Raw genomic sequence first — 15,472 nt, forward strand, 5'->3', positions numbered from 1 at the left:
ATTTAAAGAAAGATGATTATATTTAGCACTAGTGTATTAGCATAAAGAATTGTGTGTTTTTTGAATCATGACTGAGATTTTAAATTTCCCAATATTTCAGTCTTATATTTTAAAACCCATCAGTGGAATTTAAGTTTAAGATTACATTCTCTAATGTAAAAGTCATGTCAACAGCTTAAAAGTAAATGTACTTATTTTAAAACTAGGGGTTTTGTTTGTTTTTTGAGACAGGGATCTTATTTTGTAGCCTTAACTGGCCTGGAACTTGGCTGTTTAGATCAGGCTGGCCTCAACTCAGATCCATCTGCCTCTGGCTCCTGAGTACTGGGACTAAAAGTGTGTTTTTATTTTGTTTTGTTTTTACTCTCTAACACTTTTGTGTACCAGCCAACATGTATCAATAGTGGGAATTCTTGTAGACAGAAAGTCGTCTATTAAACTGGCCCTTTGGACTATTCCTCATTATTCAAGTCTAGGCAATTGTATATGTGAATAATGGATTCATCATTAAAATTGATGGAAGTCAAGGTATTAAAATTATTACTAAAATAGGTTTCCTATGCAATATATAATTCACAAGACTATTCTTAGGGATAGATACTTTAGTCATTCCATAGAGTTTTATCTTGACACTGGAACTAAACCAAAGCAAAATAAACACCCCTTTCTACCTCTATTTTTATCCCTGTTGGTAGTTACATTTGTGGCACTCTTTTTAGTCCACACTATCTTTGAAAGAAAGGTAGTTTGGCTACCAGGAGGTAGGAGAAGGATGTAAGAGAGAGGTGGAGTGAATTTGAAAAGGCTTAGATTAGTTTATTCTGTGCTTTAATCACTAAGAAACATGCCTGTTTTTTTAATGTACATTTGCTTCTTTTGAGGATTAAAATAAGACAGATATGGCTGCATGCATGCGCGTACGCATGTGCATATACATACACCCACATTCAATAAATGTAAAAAGTTTAAAGATAGCTTTATGCATATAGCAGATGATGCAAGATTAAATGTACTATAAAGTATATTAGAAATATAATAGTCACCATATTTTAAGATGACCAATGTAATGGTAAAGAGGTATTGTGAAAGAACATGTCATTTAATATCTCAGAGTTAGTGATTTGAGTAAACCTCCAGTGCTGTTGTAGTTTTTAAACTGTTTATAAATTTTAGAAAAGAATTTAATGTGTTTGTTTTTAAGTTTTGGAATTAGTTTAATAATATGCCTGTTTTGTTGGCTACTGATTATTTGGCATACTTACCAAATAAGTCAACAATTAAATCCAATAAGATTTGTGGAATACTTTTATGGAAGAGCCATATAATTTACACAAAGAAGCTTGTATACCCCAGGTTCAAAGATTTATGTTGGTAGTAATTATTCTGAAATAGTGTAATAGTGGGTAATTTTTATATTTCCCTTTTGCTTTTCTGTATTTTGTTAAAATTATCAGAGGATAAATTCTATAGAGTTGAAGTTTCAAAGTCTGCTTTTAAAATGTATCAATACTTTTTTGACACCTAATTTTAAGTATGTAAGTCTCTTTAATCTGCTTTATGTTTACTCAGAGGGTCTTTGCTGTTGGTTCATTCCTGTTCTAAAACTGTGTATTAACAGCAGCACATGATTGTTTTTACTAGTAAGGAAACTTGACAGCAGCATAAGGAATTATTATACTATAATTTTTAAATTTGAAACATAAATCTCAAATTTGATGTTAGTTTCCCTTTGCTCACAATTATTCTTCACACATGGCTGTTCTCTTCTAGGATTTCTTGTGCTCTTAGCAAACATGTGTTACTATGAGAAATGTAGTAAGTTTAGTATTCTTAAGTAGAGGATTTTGCTATACCTCTAGCTTCCTGCAGTAATGTGTGCTGAGTGATCATGAGATACTTGTTCTTGCCCTGCTCTCATGGGCTTGTTCAGGCTGTATCCTAAACATGACATCTTTAAGTATAGCAGGGGAATAATTTGAAACATTTGGCATACAAAGAAAATATAAATGATGTTAACTTTAACTTACAGTAGAATTAATATTAGTGCAAAGTTCATTTTTCTTTAAAAGAAATCAACATACTGTAGATAAATTTGTAAATGGGTTTAAGAGTTTTGTGTGCCAGTTCATCTCAGTTCTTTTTATTTATTGCTTTAACTCATTTTTATTTTGTAATATTTCATCATGCTTTGTGACCTGGGTACATGCCTAATTTGGTACATAATATTGATAACTAGCAAGATTAATTTCTTGTTTCTTGGTCTCATATTTAGTGTAAGACTTAGGCCACAAACATCTAATGGAATCATGGGTAGAAATAAGATATAAGAAATTATTGCAGACGTTTAACTTTTAAATTGCAGACTATCGGTGGTCCATGTCAAGTCATAGTTCACAAGTGGGAGACTCATCTACAACCACGATCAATAACCCCTTTAGGTATGGGCATTAACTGCATCTGTTTGAGGCGTATGCATAAAGTTACTAATGTGCTGCACAGTGGCTTAAGGACTGAATGCATTTTTATTCTGAAGTTTAAAATCATTGCATTGTCAGTACCACAGATTTCACTTAGCATTTCATGGATCTTCCAAAACTAAACAGTTTTCATAGCCTTTCTCTATAAACTACTGGAAATGCTTGTCTACTTATTTTATTTGGGGGATTTTAGGCTATTATAAGACATTTCAATTGGAGCTGTTATAAAGTTAATAACATTCTTCTTTACTGAGAACTCATGGCTTTATTAGCTTTCTTGCTCAGATTAAGAGAGCATTTTAATAAAGAAATGATCCAAAACAAAAACTCTCAAAAGTTCAGTTTTTAATGCTATTAAAATTATATATATATATATATATATATATATATATATATATATATATATATTTAAATACTAGTAAATACTTAAACAAACAAATGAATTTACATTTCTTTGTTATAGTTGACATATTCATATAATTAATTTAAACTCCCTTTTGGCTGTGCTATTATTTATATTCAGAAGGTTTTTTTTTTTTTTAAATTCAATTTTCTGTGCTGAAAAAAAAATGGCATTCTTCTTCATACAAGTGTTTTTTATTTTTAGTTCACTTGTCTATGCTGAAAATAGATCTTGACACTTTACAGAAACTACTCACTTGTATTTGTCAATTGAATCAGTCTGAGAAGTACATGTTTAGTTCCAACAGAAAATCAAAATTGAGGAATAATAACTGGTTGTGGGTTTTGTAGCTTAGATTAGGAAGTGGTGGGAGTTTCTGCTTTGCTCTCTTTAAAGGACACATCTTGTTAAATAGTTGTCTCATTCCATCTTCCTTATTGGGTTTTCTTTTTATGTTTTAATATGTTTTTGATAGCAGCATCTTTAGAATTACAGTAGTCCCATACTGAAGTTGGAACTTAATGATAATTATTTTAAACCACAATTTGCATTTGGATGCACCTTGAAATTAAATATATTTTTGCATTGTGAGAAGTGGAATGACTTTATTTCTGTTCTCGTAGAAATTAAGGTTCTGCCTTGGTGCAAGGTGATGTAAACTTAAAGGTGATGTGTAGTCTGCTAGACAGTTGTTAGGAAACACCCCATTTATTATAACAGATGCTTCAGGCTTGCTTAGAGAAGGCTGAGAAGAGTACTAAGAAGGAAATGTGTTTCATGTTTTACTAGATATAGCTTTGCAGCTTTTTTCATGATCTTGAACTGTTAGTGAAGGGCTGTGCTAGCACATATTCTTGGTAGCTCTCCACAGCTCTGTATGTACAGGTAAGTGTATGCTGTTTATAAAGCTTTTGGCTGGCCGCAAGAATGTTGGGGTTTGAGGAGATTCACACTTAGTTAAGTTCTGGATGTGAACCACATATGAATAAGCATTTTAATTGTGCCAAGACTGTTGGTTTGAGACATAAGCAAGATGCTCTTGTCCAGCAGCTTGGTCAGTAGGCTCATGCATGGTGGGTGTTGAGCTTCATCCCAGTCCTCCAGGGCACCTTCCTAGGGTCTTGTCTGTCTTTGTGAACAGTCACTCAAGTCTGTGGGACCAACACTGCTTGCTAGCTTCCTGAAAGAGAATACTTTATTCAGGGCCACAGTAAACATGCTTATTCACTTTAGGCTGCTTTATGTTATAGAATTACCATTTTAAGAGTACTTAAAGTAAATTCTCAGTTGTTCATTTGTTCTGTAGACATCATAAGTTTTTAACTAGGCTTTTTATTTTCCTTGAATTCCAGAAAGTGAAATCATTATTGATGACGGACAATTTGGAATCCACAGTAAGTGAGACTGAATTTTAAAAACATTTTATTGATATGATTAACCTGTTGCAGTAACCGCTTATTGGAAATAATGTAACATACTGAGACCACACAATGCAAGGTTGAAAACAGAGACAAATATATTTTGTTAATAATAAATAGCTTCAAGGTTTTGCTTTTTGTGTTTGGTCATTTCACATTTATGAGCTTATATAATGAAGTTTACTGGTAGAGGAGATGGATATGCCAATTTCTCTGATTGAATTAATGACACTATACCCATAAATTGGTACAGATATTTTTTAAAATAATATACATTATTACTATTAAAGTATTAGCATACTGTTTCTTTTTAACATTTATTATGTTGAAAAAAATAATGGTTCCAAACATTTAAAGAGCTAAATGTTGCTTCCAGGCTGAATTTGTATATTTTATATGTTTAAATAATGTGTTTACAGTAAATCAGACATCCAGAATGTTCTAGTAATTCTGGCTAACTCTTTAAAAACTAATTTATAGTAAAATTGAAAATTCCTTATCATCAAAATATGTGTAAAATGTTATTGTTTTTATACCTTTCTGTTTCTGTAAGTTTTTTATCCTCAGAATTCAAACTCCTTCTAGTGGTTAGAAGTACCCTGGTCCATCATACTGTCATACTGTCTAGTCTTATCTTGGGTGCTGTTCCTGAGGGTCAGAAATGATCTGACCAGAGATGAGTTGCTGAAGAATGCCCTTTAGAGGATTTACTATATGTATTAAACACAGGCAGTATATATGCTATGACAGTGTTTGAGAAGGAATTGAACCTTTCCCCATTACTTCGTTAAGAAGTATTATGTTAAAAAAATAATATAGTCTAAAATGTCTCAATAGCTTTAATGCTTATTTTTAAAGTTTTGTCCTGTTATTTACAAAATATAATAAGCTTTTTTTTTTTTAAAAAAGAATTTAATAGAGAATGACTTTTTGTTGTTTTTAGGTTTTAGTTTTAGTTGAGACAGGGTTTCACTATGTAACCTTGATTGACCTGGAACTTATAGAGCTCTATCGGCTCTATTTTCTAAATTCAAATTCTGTGCCACCACTCCCAGTTAAGTAAGTTATTTATTTATTTATTTATTTATTGTTTTTCAAGATAGGTTTTCTCTGTTGCTTTGGAGCCTGCCCTGGAACTTGCTCTGTAGATCAGGCTAGCCTCGAACTTACATAGATCCACCTGCCTCTGTCTCCCGAGTGTCATGTGCCACCAACACCTGTTGGTTTATTTTATTTTTAATTGTGTGTTATCTGTGCACCTGAGTGCTGGTGTCCACAGAGGCCAGGAGAGGGTGGCATATCCCCTCAAGTTGGAGTTACAGGTGGTTGTGACCTGTCTGCTGTGGGTGCCGGGACCCACACTCAGGTCCTCTGGGAGAGCAGATGTGCCCTCTCCAGCCTCCAAAGAATAACTTTTTCATCAGCTGTAATGTATGACATGGTATTTGTCATGTTAGTTACTTTTTATTGTTATACATTATAGCATTTCTGTTTTTGTCTCTATCTTCTTTATTTCCCAGTGTCATATTAAATTCAGTTTTTAGTTTTCAGGATAGAAAAGTATTTATTTGACTTTATCCATTTTTACAAATAATATTTGAAATTTGAAGATTTTAAAACATTCTTAACTTATAACTCAGGAGAGAAGCCTTTTTTAAAAAGTTCAGTTGATTTAAAAGGCTAGGTTGAAAACAGCACCACTGGTATTTATGAAAATTTTACTACCTTTATTAGTAAGTAACTTCAAGTTATCAGTATTAAAAGAATGTTATTACACCATCTGTTATGGTGGCACGTATTAGTGTGAGAATCAGCTGACTCAGTTTGGTTCTTCTCATTTCTCAAATCTTCAATACTAGTCCCACATTCAGTTTTAGTTGGATATGAAGTCTTTCAAGTTTTGTATTTATTTGTGTGCTTGTTTGACCAGGCTGTCCTCCTATCCTCCTACCTGTGCCTTTCTGGGTACATGCTCAACAATAATCCTTATCTATCCATGTATCTATCTATGTGTGTATGTGTTTATCTATGTACATACGTACCTATCTATCTGTCTGTCCGTCCGTTTTTCCATCTGTCCATCCATCTGAGATAGGTCTCTTGCACTGTAGCTTTAGCTGTTCTGGAACTAACAGAGACTTGCCTGTCTCTGCCTCCTGAGTCTTGGGATTAAAGGTGTGCACTGCCATGCCTGGCCTTTAATGGCAATTCTTACAGATTTACTTAATCTACTCGAGTTGCAAAGTAGCTGATAGTCTTTTAGCTTTGTTTCTCTAACTTCAAATGAAAGTTCCTTTTTTTCAGTGGTGCATTTAATATTGCTTTTAATTACAGTTTATACATTAATTACATGTAATGCTGGGAAAGGACTGGAATTACATAGTTTCAGTGTATTGAAATATGAATGTGAACTAGAATTGTTAATATGTATTAAACTTTACTGGATTGGTTAAAAGTGTGTACTTCATTTCTCCTTCCTATTTATCCCACCAGATGGTGTTGAAACACTGGATTCTGGATGGCTCACATGTCAGACTGAAATAAGATTACGTCTGCATTATTCTGAGAAACCGCCTGTCTCAATTACCAAGAAAAAATTCAAAAAATCTCGATTTAGGTATGGCTATGTGATTTTATTACTTACACTTTATTTTTGCTATTACTGTAGATTTCTGACCTTTAAAATTATAGAGTTCTAGGACAGTGAACTGTTTTCCTCCCTCAAATTGCTACTGTTACATATATTTATATTCGTTTTAACTCTAAATTTGCAACCAGAAAGAGTGTTTTTGTAAAAACAAGTGGTCTCTAGGCTCATGTATTTTGTAGTTTCTGTCATTTAACCTTTTATACTGTGGGCATTGCTTTAAAATCAATAAAGCAAGTGATTTGTGGTGAGAGGCAAATGGCACAAACAGAAAACGATTGTTAGAAATGGCCTTTAGAGCCCAAATTTTCTTACGAATTTTAAACTTTTTGACAATGAAAGGTAACATATATCCTGCCAGCTCCAGATTCTGCTGCTTTCCTTCCTCTTCCTCCCCTCCCTGCTTTAGGGATAGATGGAAAAGTCTTGTAAAGATAGTTAAATTGAACATAAATCTGAATAAGCTGGCTTCCTTAAGATAAAGCCTATCTTGATGTCTAATCATGAGATTTTGGAATCAAGAACTCTAGGTTTTGATATCTAACAAGCAAGCTTTTCTGGTATATCAAGCCTGAGTAGAAATGTCCATTTGCAGTAACTGGAGACCTTGATACTATCTTTTTAGTATAATTCATAATATTATACCCTATAAATCTTTAGTTGTTTTAATTACCTAAATATGTAATAATACATATCCCAATCACAGATAAGATCAAGTGGGTGACTGCTAGAGACCTGCTTCAGGGGTGTGTGTGGGGTGTTCAGGTTCCAAAGAGGATGTGTAGCATTGGAGGGGGCTGCTGACATGATCTGAGGATGACTTGGGATGGGTGCCAGCAGCATTATTGAAAAAAGAATACACCTTTTTATACTGTAGAGTTGCACATAGGATTAAACGTGAGAAAGGGGGCAGGAGATCAGAGGTTGAGGAATCAAGCATTGATCTTCTTAATGGAAGAACCACAAGTTCCTCTTGGGGTGAGGGTTAACTTTTCTTTGTAGCTGTAGAACTTTCTTCAAGCCCCTGAGGGAATGGGGACCCTTATCCAAATGCTTGACTTTGAGAAAAGGACTTCTGGGACCAGATAATCCACTACAATTTAAGAGTAATTTACATTTCTTGAAGGTATAAGCACTGAGCTATTCAATAATTGTGCCCCTTTGTGTGTTAGTGTTAATATATTGGTCTTTTCCCCTGCTACACTCCCATAAGGGAAGATCCTGATGCCTTACTCTTTTGCCATTATACTACACTATTCTGATTTCTCTATACTTAATAATTACCCTTGATGGTCTCAGGCTGTGGATATGACTTGTAGACACACCTTGGGATCAGGTGTGTCTAATCTCTAACTTTCTTGTTCTTTGTGTCATTTGGAGGGTACAATGGGATTCTTAGTTCCAAGGTGTCAGATATTTTTTTTTTCCAGAGAATTATTTTTGTTGTACACATTTTTATCATTTACCAAAGCCACACAAAATTTCCCAAAGGGAAAGGCATTAATAGAATCATTAAAAATGAAAGTAAAAAGGTGTGGAGAAGTGTGGTCTGCAATGTTAAAATGCAGCAATGGTTGACATGCAGTCCATGACAGGTAGCACTTTAAACCCTATATATTAGCTGTTGTGATTAGAGAGAATTTAATTTGTGTGCCTAGTCATTTAACTTCCATTTTTAAAAGTAGTCTGTTATGTTGTTTACAGATTGTTTTAAAAGAAGGGAAAATATGTTAAACTCTTTTGGAGGTGGGGATTGGTCATAGTATGCCCAAAGAGGCCGTGAACTTCAGCCTCCTCTAGTGCCTAGGTTATAGACATGCACCACTCTGCACAGTTGAATGAATTGTCTCACTAGAGCAAAACTTTAGATGGCTTACTAGGGCTCCTTTCCTCTGCTGCACTTAAGAAGTAATTAATGTTGGGGGTCTGATTTGAATGAAAATCAGTACTGTGTCTTATGCCATTCTTGTTTATATATAAATCATTTTGAGGGTTTAGATTGCTACTTAGCATATTAGCCTTGAATTGAAATATTTTCTCACAACCCTATGCAATTGGACTCTACAAGTTAAATGGTTTGATTCCTGTTGAAATGAATGTGCATACCTAGAAATAGGTATCTGTTCTGGTCATCTTTTTCACCCAGATATATTAAAGATAGACTTTGCCATCATGGATTAGAAAACAAATTTGTCTGTAATGGCCTTAGTAATTTTAAAACTTAGCATAGCTTTTGCAATTTTAAGTATAGCAATGAACATGCATCTCAGTAGTACCAAGCTTTAAAAGATGCAGTCCTTTTTTTTGTTTGACTCATTCATACATGGAATATCTTTGTAGTGAATTACAGCATTATCTAGCTGTTTGAAGATATCCTTTATCTTTTGTTCCATTATAGATCCCTTTCCTTTAGACTTGCTCCCTTGTTTAAATGTTTCTCTTGTCTTTTCATTTCTGTACATTTCTGGTCTCTCCTGGTGTATCTCTGGCTGATTAATAGTTGTCCAGAACCATTCCTTAGGGTTTACTTCTGAAAGGAGATACCTTTTTTTTTTTTTTTTTTTTTTTTGAGTTACTGAAGTGTTTATAGTGCAATACCAGAACAAGATTATTAATGGAGTAGTTTGCATGTTTGAACTATCAGGGAGACCTCAATTATATGGCTGACAACCATGGTTGGTACAAGGGCTTATACAGAGAGAGCAGCCCACACTAATAAAGTTCTATTATTTGTAAAACAGATTCCATTTAAATCTAGAATGCAAAAGCAAGTCTAGAATAAACATTTTTTGTAGTCTGTTACCTTCTACAATTACGTGTTTAATTTGATTAATCTCCATTAATTGATGGAAGAAATAGTTCAGACCACAGTGTGCCTTTTGGCATTGAAAGTTTCTGTGAATCATTGCGTCTCTTTAGTAGTAGACTAGGATTAGTCTACTATGGTTTGGGTAACTGGTCTTTGTGTTCATTGCTTGTTATGAGGCTTATTACAGAGTCCTGGTTTGTTTTATTAGAAAAGTGGGTTCATAAAAATATATACATGTAGATAATGTCCATGCATAGAGTTGCAAGTCATGTTTCATGCTTATAGTCCTAACACTAGGTAGCCTGAAATTGCATAATTACTTTGAGTTTGTGGCTAGCCTGGGCTTCATAGCTAATACCAGGCTATGTAAGACCCTGTTTCAAAACAAATGAGCAAAATAAAAAACAAACTATTTATGCATATACAAAGTGATGTTTGTTGTAATACTTTTCTTTAACAGTTACTTTTTATTAGGTACCTGGACTATTACTGTGGTAGAGAGGAACATGGCAAGTATTCTATAGGCAGATGTTTCTGTCCTGCAAAAATAACCACATGGAGACTTCTTATTAATTATGAAAGCTTGGTTGATAGCTTATGCTTGTCTTTAGCTAGCTCTTATAAACTTTTTATTACATCAATTATAATATATTATCATTTACTTCAATAAATTATTCTAGTTGCCCTGTATACATCATTATGTACATATGTGCACATATATATACATGGTTTTGTGCATTGTTTTTAAGGCAGGGTCTCAATATATAGCCTAGGCTAGCTTGAAGTTCCCAAAAGATAGCATTTCATGATTCAACATATAAATCTACAGAGAAAGTAAATTCTGGCTAGGCTCAGCAGATAAAGTTTGATGAGCTGAGTCAGGATCCAACAGTAGGAGGAGAGAACCAACTTCTACAAGTTGTCCACAGCAACACACACACACACACACACACACACACACGGTTTTGTGGATTGTTTTTAAGGCAGGGTCTTTCTAAGTAGCCTAGGCTAGCTTGGAGTTTCCTATGTATTCTTGGCTGGTTTCAAACTCTCAATCTTCCTGCCTAAACCTCTGGAGAATCCTGGGAGTGTATAATGTACTATTACATGCTAGCTCTTATAACTTAAATTAACCCATTTCTATTCATCTCTGCTTCCCTGAGGCTCTACCTCATCTCTGTACTGCCCATCTTGCTTGCTCTGCCTCATATGGTGTTTCTGCCTTCTTCCCAGCACTCTCTCTACTCTGAAAATCCTGCCTAGCTATTGTCCATTTAGCTTTTTATTAAACCAATCACAGTGATATAGCTTCACACAGTGTAAAGGAATATCCCACATTTTCCCCTTTTTTGTCTAAGTGAAAAGGAAAGGTTTTAATTCTAACATAATAAAACTATACACAGTAAGGACAATTATCAGGTAAGAATTACATTTACAATGGCCAGTCCATTTGTACTTGGGCATATTTGGAGAAAATTCTGTCTTGATGAGTTCAAAACTCTGTACCTTCTTTCATAAGGAAAACTGCAGTTGTGACTATCTAGTATTCATCTTCATCAAAGACTCCAGAGGATGGATATAATATTACCTTAGTAAACAGGAAGTACAGAGCAAGCAACTTCCAAAACTAAAAGAAACAAGAGAAATAACTGGATGTCTGGACAGTCATCCAAGGTTCCTCTGCAACATTGGGGCATACATCTTCAGGCTACAGGCCTAAAATGACTGAAAGGCTTTTCTGTGAAGCAGACAATTTTGAAGTACTCTCCTCCTCTGCTTGGGCCAAGTTCAGCAGTCACTCTTTGTGTCTTGCTGGTCCAGTTTGGACAGCATACTGTCACAGTCAAGGCAAGGGCAGTCCAAACGGCTATCCTTTTCCATAAAGAAAGTAAACTCCATATAGCCAATCATCCTTTTTTTGGAGTAAATTGGTGCTGCTAGGAGCAGACATGTCTCTTTGTCAAGAAAAGCCTTATGTCCAGCGCCCCTTACCAGCAGGAAGTAGTTTGGAAAGAACGACGCCCAAATTCCCAAATATTGTGTATAAATGTTTGTTTTCATTTAATTGGACTTTGTTATATAAAATTAAATAAAAAAATAAAAAGAAAGAAAGAAAAGCCTTATGTCATTAAAACATTTAAAATGCCATGTTCTGTAGGTCTTTGAAGTGCTTGAACATCACCCATCTATCGAAAATATATCTCTATATGACCTTGAAAATATACCTAACATGACTATAAGTTTGATAGTCATAGATAACTATTAGCCTGTATTTATTATCCTAAATAGCTTTATATAACCTTTTAAAATGAGCTACATAGGTCCAATACCTTAAAGAAGAATAGAAACATATATACAGTATAACAAAAATTTATACCAATGTAAAATACTTGAGACTAGTGTGTTGTAGAATATTATCTTAAGATGTGTTCCATTTTTATGTTGTGGAACATTTGTTTAATGATGCAAAGATGTGTTGCATTCTTTTATAGTGCATTTGTTTAACTCTATGAAGCTATGTTGTTTTACTTGTCTAAAATCCCTGATTGGCCTAATGAAGAGCTGAATATTCAGTAGCAAGGTAGGAGAAAGGATAGGTAGAGCTGGCAGCCAGAGAGAATAAATAGAAGGAGAAAAAGAGGGTTTGGGAAGCAAAAGAGGATCTAAGAACAAACAAAGACGAGAAATGACCAGGGGCCAGTCACCCAGCTACACAGGCAGCCACAGGGTTTAAAATATATATATGTAGAAATAGAGAAAGGTAAAAGCCAAGAGGCAAAAGTTAGAAAGGATAATTTAAGAAAAGCTGGCTAGAAACAAGCCAAGGCCAGGCACTTATCAGTAATAATAAGCCTATGTGTGGTTTATTTGGGAACTGGGTGGTTGGCCTTTCAAAAGAGTAGAGTGGAAAAAACAAAACAAAAAACAACACTAGTGATTTTAAAGTAGACACGACCGTCTACGCTTTTATCTTATTTCTATACTATAGCCTTTTTATTCCCTTCAGAAAGAGATCCTTGACTGTAACCCCTTTGTTTAGCTTTTTTCCTGATCATGACCAACAATAACTTGTAACCAACCCCTCTAAATGATGACAAACATCTATAACCCATCAAATGACCAAGAGCCACCCACCTCACCTCTTGGAGATTTGTGTGACATGTGTTCTTAGACTGCTTTCTATAGTCCTGGGGGTGCTGGCATCTTTAGGAGACCCTGAGAAAATTGGAATAACAGTCAAGTCCTCAGTGAATTAGCTGTATTATCTGTTGCAAGGCTTATATGAAGTCATGGCTGAAGTAGTCTTTGAGGCTGGACCATCTCAGGCAGCAGCCTTGAAGCTGTTCTGCTTGCAGAACTCTGGGGAAACTGTGACAGAGGCATTCTGAGAGACTGGATCACTTGGGTTACCCATTTTCATTGGTGTCTGGTCCCATTGCTCTGAAAATACACAAACTTTCAAAGGTAACACATATATGTATTAACACAAGTATGGAAGGAATGGTATGGAATGTGCAGTGTGCACAAATCAGTTTAAGATGATGTTTTGTTTTATGTTTGAGCAGGTAAAAGGAATCTGTCAACTTTATAAATCTGTTTGGACTATATAATCAAACTGTAATATAAATCTCTATCCATGCCTTATGAAAGGGTGGTATGTAATAATAAGTCTTGAGGACTCTGTAGCCAACAAAATTTATCTCATCTCTTCACACAGCTGTTCCCATGTAGAGGGATCGGCATACATGTCATCTTTCCTGTAATCTTTTTTGGCTTCCTCCCCAATGTCTGTAGCCAGGCTACTCAGGAGCTATCCCCTGTTCAAATCTGATCTCTATTTATCTGGAGGGAACCCAGATAAATTCTTGTGGAAACAAAAGCATAACCTCTCCTCCAATGCAACACATTTTTGAAGTTTAGACATTTAAAAAATATATATGTTGATTTTATTTAGCAGTTACATAATCCATTGTCTCTCAGTAGCTATTTTTTTTTGTACATTAACATTTTAAAAATTCAAAATTAAGCCAGCAGTAGTGGCACACACCTTTAATCCCAAGCACTCCAGAGGCAGAGGCAGGTGGTTTTCTGGGAGTTCGAGGCCAGCCTGGTCTACAAAGCTACACAGACAAACCTTGTCTTGAAAAAACAAAAGCAAAACAAACAAAAAAAGTGAAGTTAACAAGAGATCATATAGGATCCAGACACCCTGTGTATTTTCCATCCTTTCATGGCTTGTGTGTGTGTGCACTATTTTATTCTTTTTAAAGACATTTTTATTTTTAAATTATTTATTATTTTCTGTTTATACCCATTTTTTTTTTTCCTTAAGCCTACACACATTGTTAAACACACTGGTAACCTGTTTCCTATTTAGAGGTTTTTTGGTGTTTGTTTTTTGTTTTTGTTCTTCTGTCTGAACCTGCTTTATTGTATATCTGTAACCTTTTCTGTCTGCATTAGCAAAACCTTAAACATGCCATGTGGCTTAGCTCATTGCCCACTGGTGGCTCAAGCATGCAGGGAGCTGCCAGGAGACATGTCTCTGTACTGCGGCTAGTATGAGAGACATGATACTAGGAAGCTGCATTTGACTGCATTTGTGTGTGTATGTGTGTGTGTGTGTGTGTTTAGAACCTTTTTCAAAGATTTTTCAGGTCTTATGTGGATATATTTGGCTCCATATTGGGTGCCTTTTATAGGTGGGCATTTCTTTCCTGCCTGCCAAATAACCACATGGAGATTTCTTATTAATTATGAAGATTAGCTGATAGCTTAGGCTGTTTTTAGCTAGCTCTTAGAACTTAAATTAACCTATTTCTATTCATCTACATAACTGCCCATCCTGCTTGCTCTGCACCTCATGCCATCTCTGCTTTCTTTCCAGCATTCTCTCTGCACTGAAAATCCTGCCTAGCTATTGGCTGTTTAGCTTTTTATTAAACAAATCACAATGACATATCTTCACACAATGTTAAGGAATATTCCACAACAGTGTTCAGTTTAAACTTCTAGTTCTAAATGTACATTTAAAAATGCACAAGTAGATTTTGATTTAGTTTGTGCTTTTGAAATCTCCTGAAAGTTAAGAAATTGAGAGCTAGCTATGATTGGTATTACAGTAAATAAATCTGCAGTATGGTCTAATGTTATTTTTGTTATTTGTATTTATATACATTATGTGATTTTTTTTTTTTTTCTTCTTACTGGATTTCATTCTTTTCTCATTGCAGGGTAAAGCTTACACTAGAGGGTCTGGAGGAAGAAGAAGAAGATGATGATGATAAAGTATCTCCCACTATTCTTCACAAAATGTCCAACAGTCTGGAGATATCCTTAATAAGTGACAATGAGTTCAAATGCAGGCACTCACAGCCAGAATGTGGGTATGGCTTACAGCCTGATCGCTGGACTGAGTATAGCATACAGACAATGGAGCCAGATAACCTGGAGCTAATCTTTGACTTTTTTGAGGTGAGTAGTTGTTTTAAATAGACAGAGTATTCAGATACAAACTTATTTTTGTATATAATTAGGCTTTGCTCCTTAGAAAAACCTAGTAGAGTAGAATAAGCAGCTTCAGTAGAATTATATTTTAAATCAGGGCAAGATGTCTGTGCATATTAAATAATACAGATATAAAACTTTCAAAGAACTTTCCATGGGTTGAATATAGAGGGTGGAAGTTTGCCTTTTCTCCTAATGAGGCCCTTTATA

At 34.8% G+C, this 15,472-nt stretch overlaps 1 protein-coding gene across 2 annotated transcripts in view; it reads left to right on the top strand.

Moving 5' to 3' along the window:
* Positions 1–15,472, top strand: part of Gpcpd1 (glycerophosphocholine phosphodiesterase 1) — a 56,032-nt gene that overhangs the window by 14,555 nt on the left and 26,005 nt on the right. For both annotated transcript variants that reach the window (XM_051183324.1, XM_051183325.1), the window contains exons 5-8: positions 2,363–2,438; positions 4,233–4,274; positions 6,792–6,915; positions 14,989–15,229. In XM_051183324.1, the coding sequence (XP_051039281.1) occupies positions 2,363–2,438; positions 4,233–4,274; positions 6,792–6,915; positions 14,989–15,229 (483 nt within the window). The remainder of the gene's footprint in view (positions 1–2,362; positions 2,439–4,232; positions 4,275–6,791; positions 6,916–14,988; positions 15,230–15,472) is intronic.

This window comes from Phodopus roborovskii, unplaced genomic scaffold, assembly GCF_943737965.1.
Source record: "Phodopus roborovskii unplaced genomic scaffold, PHOROB, whole genome shotgun sequence".
Classification (NCBI taxonomy): domain Eukaryota; kingdom Metazoa; phylum Chordata; class Mammalia; order Rodentia; family Cricetidae; genus Phodopus; species Phodopus roborovskii.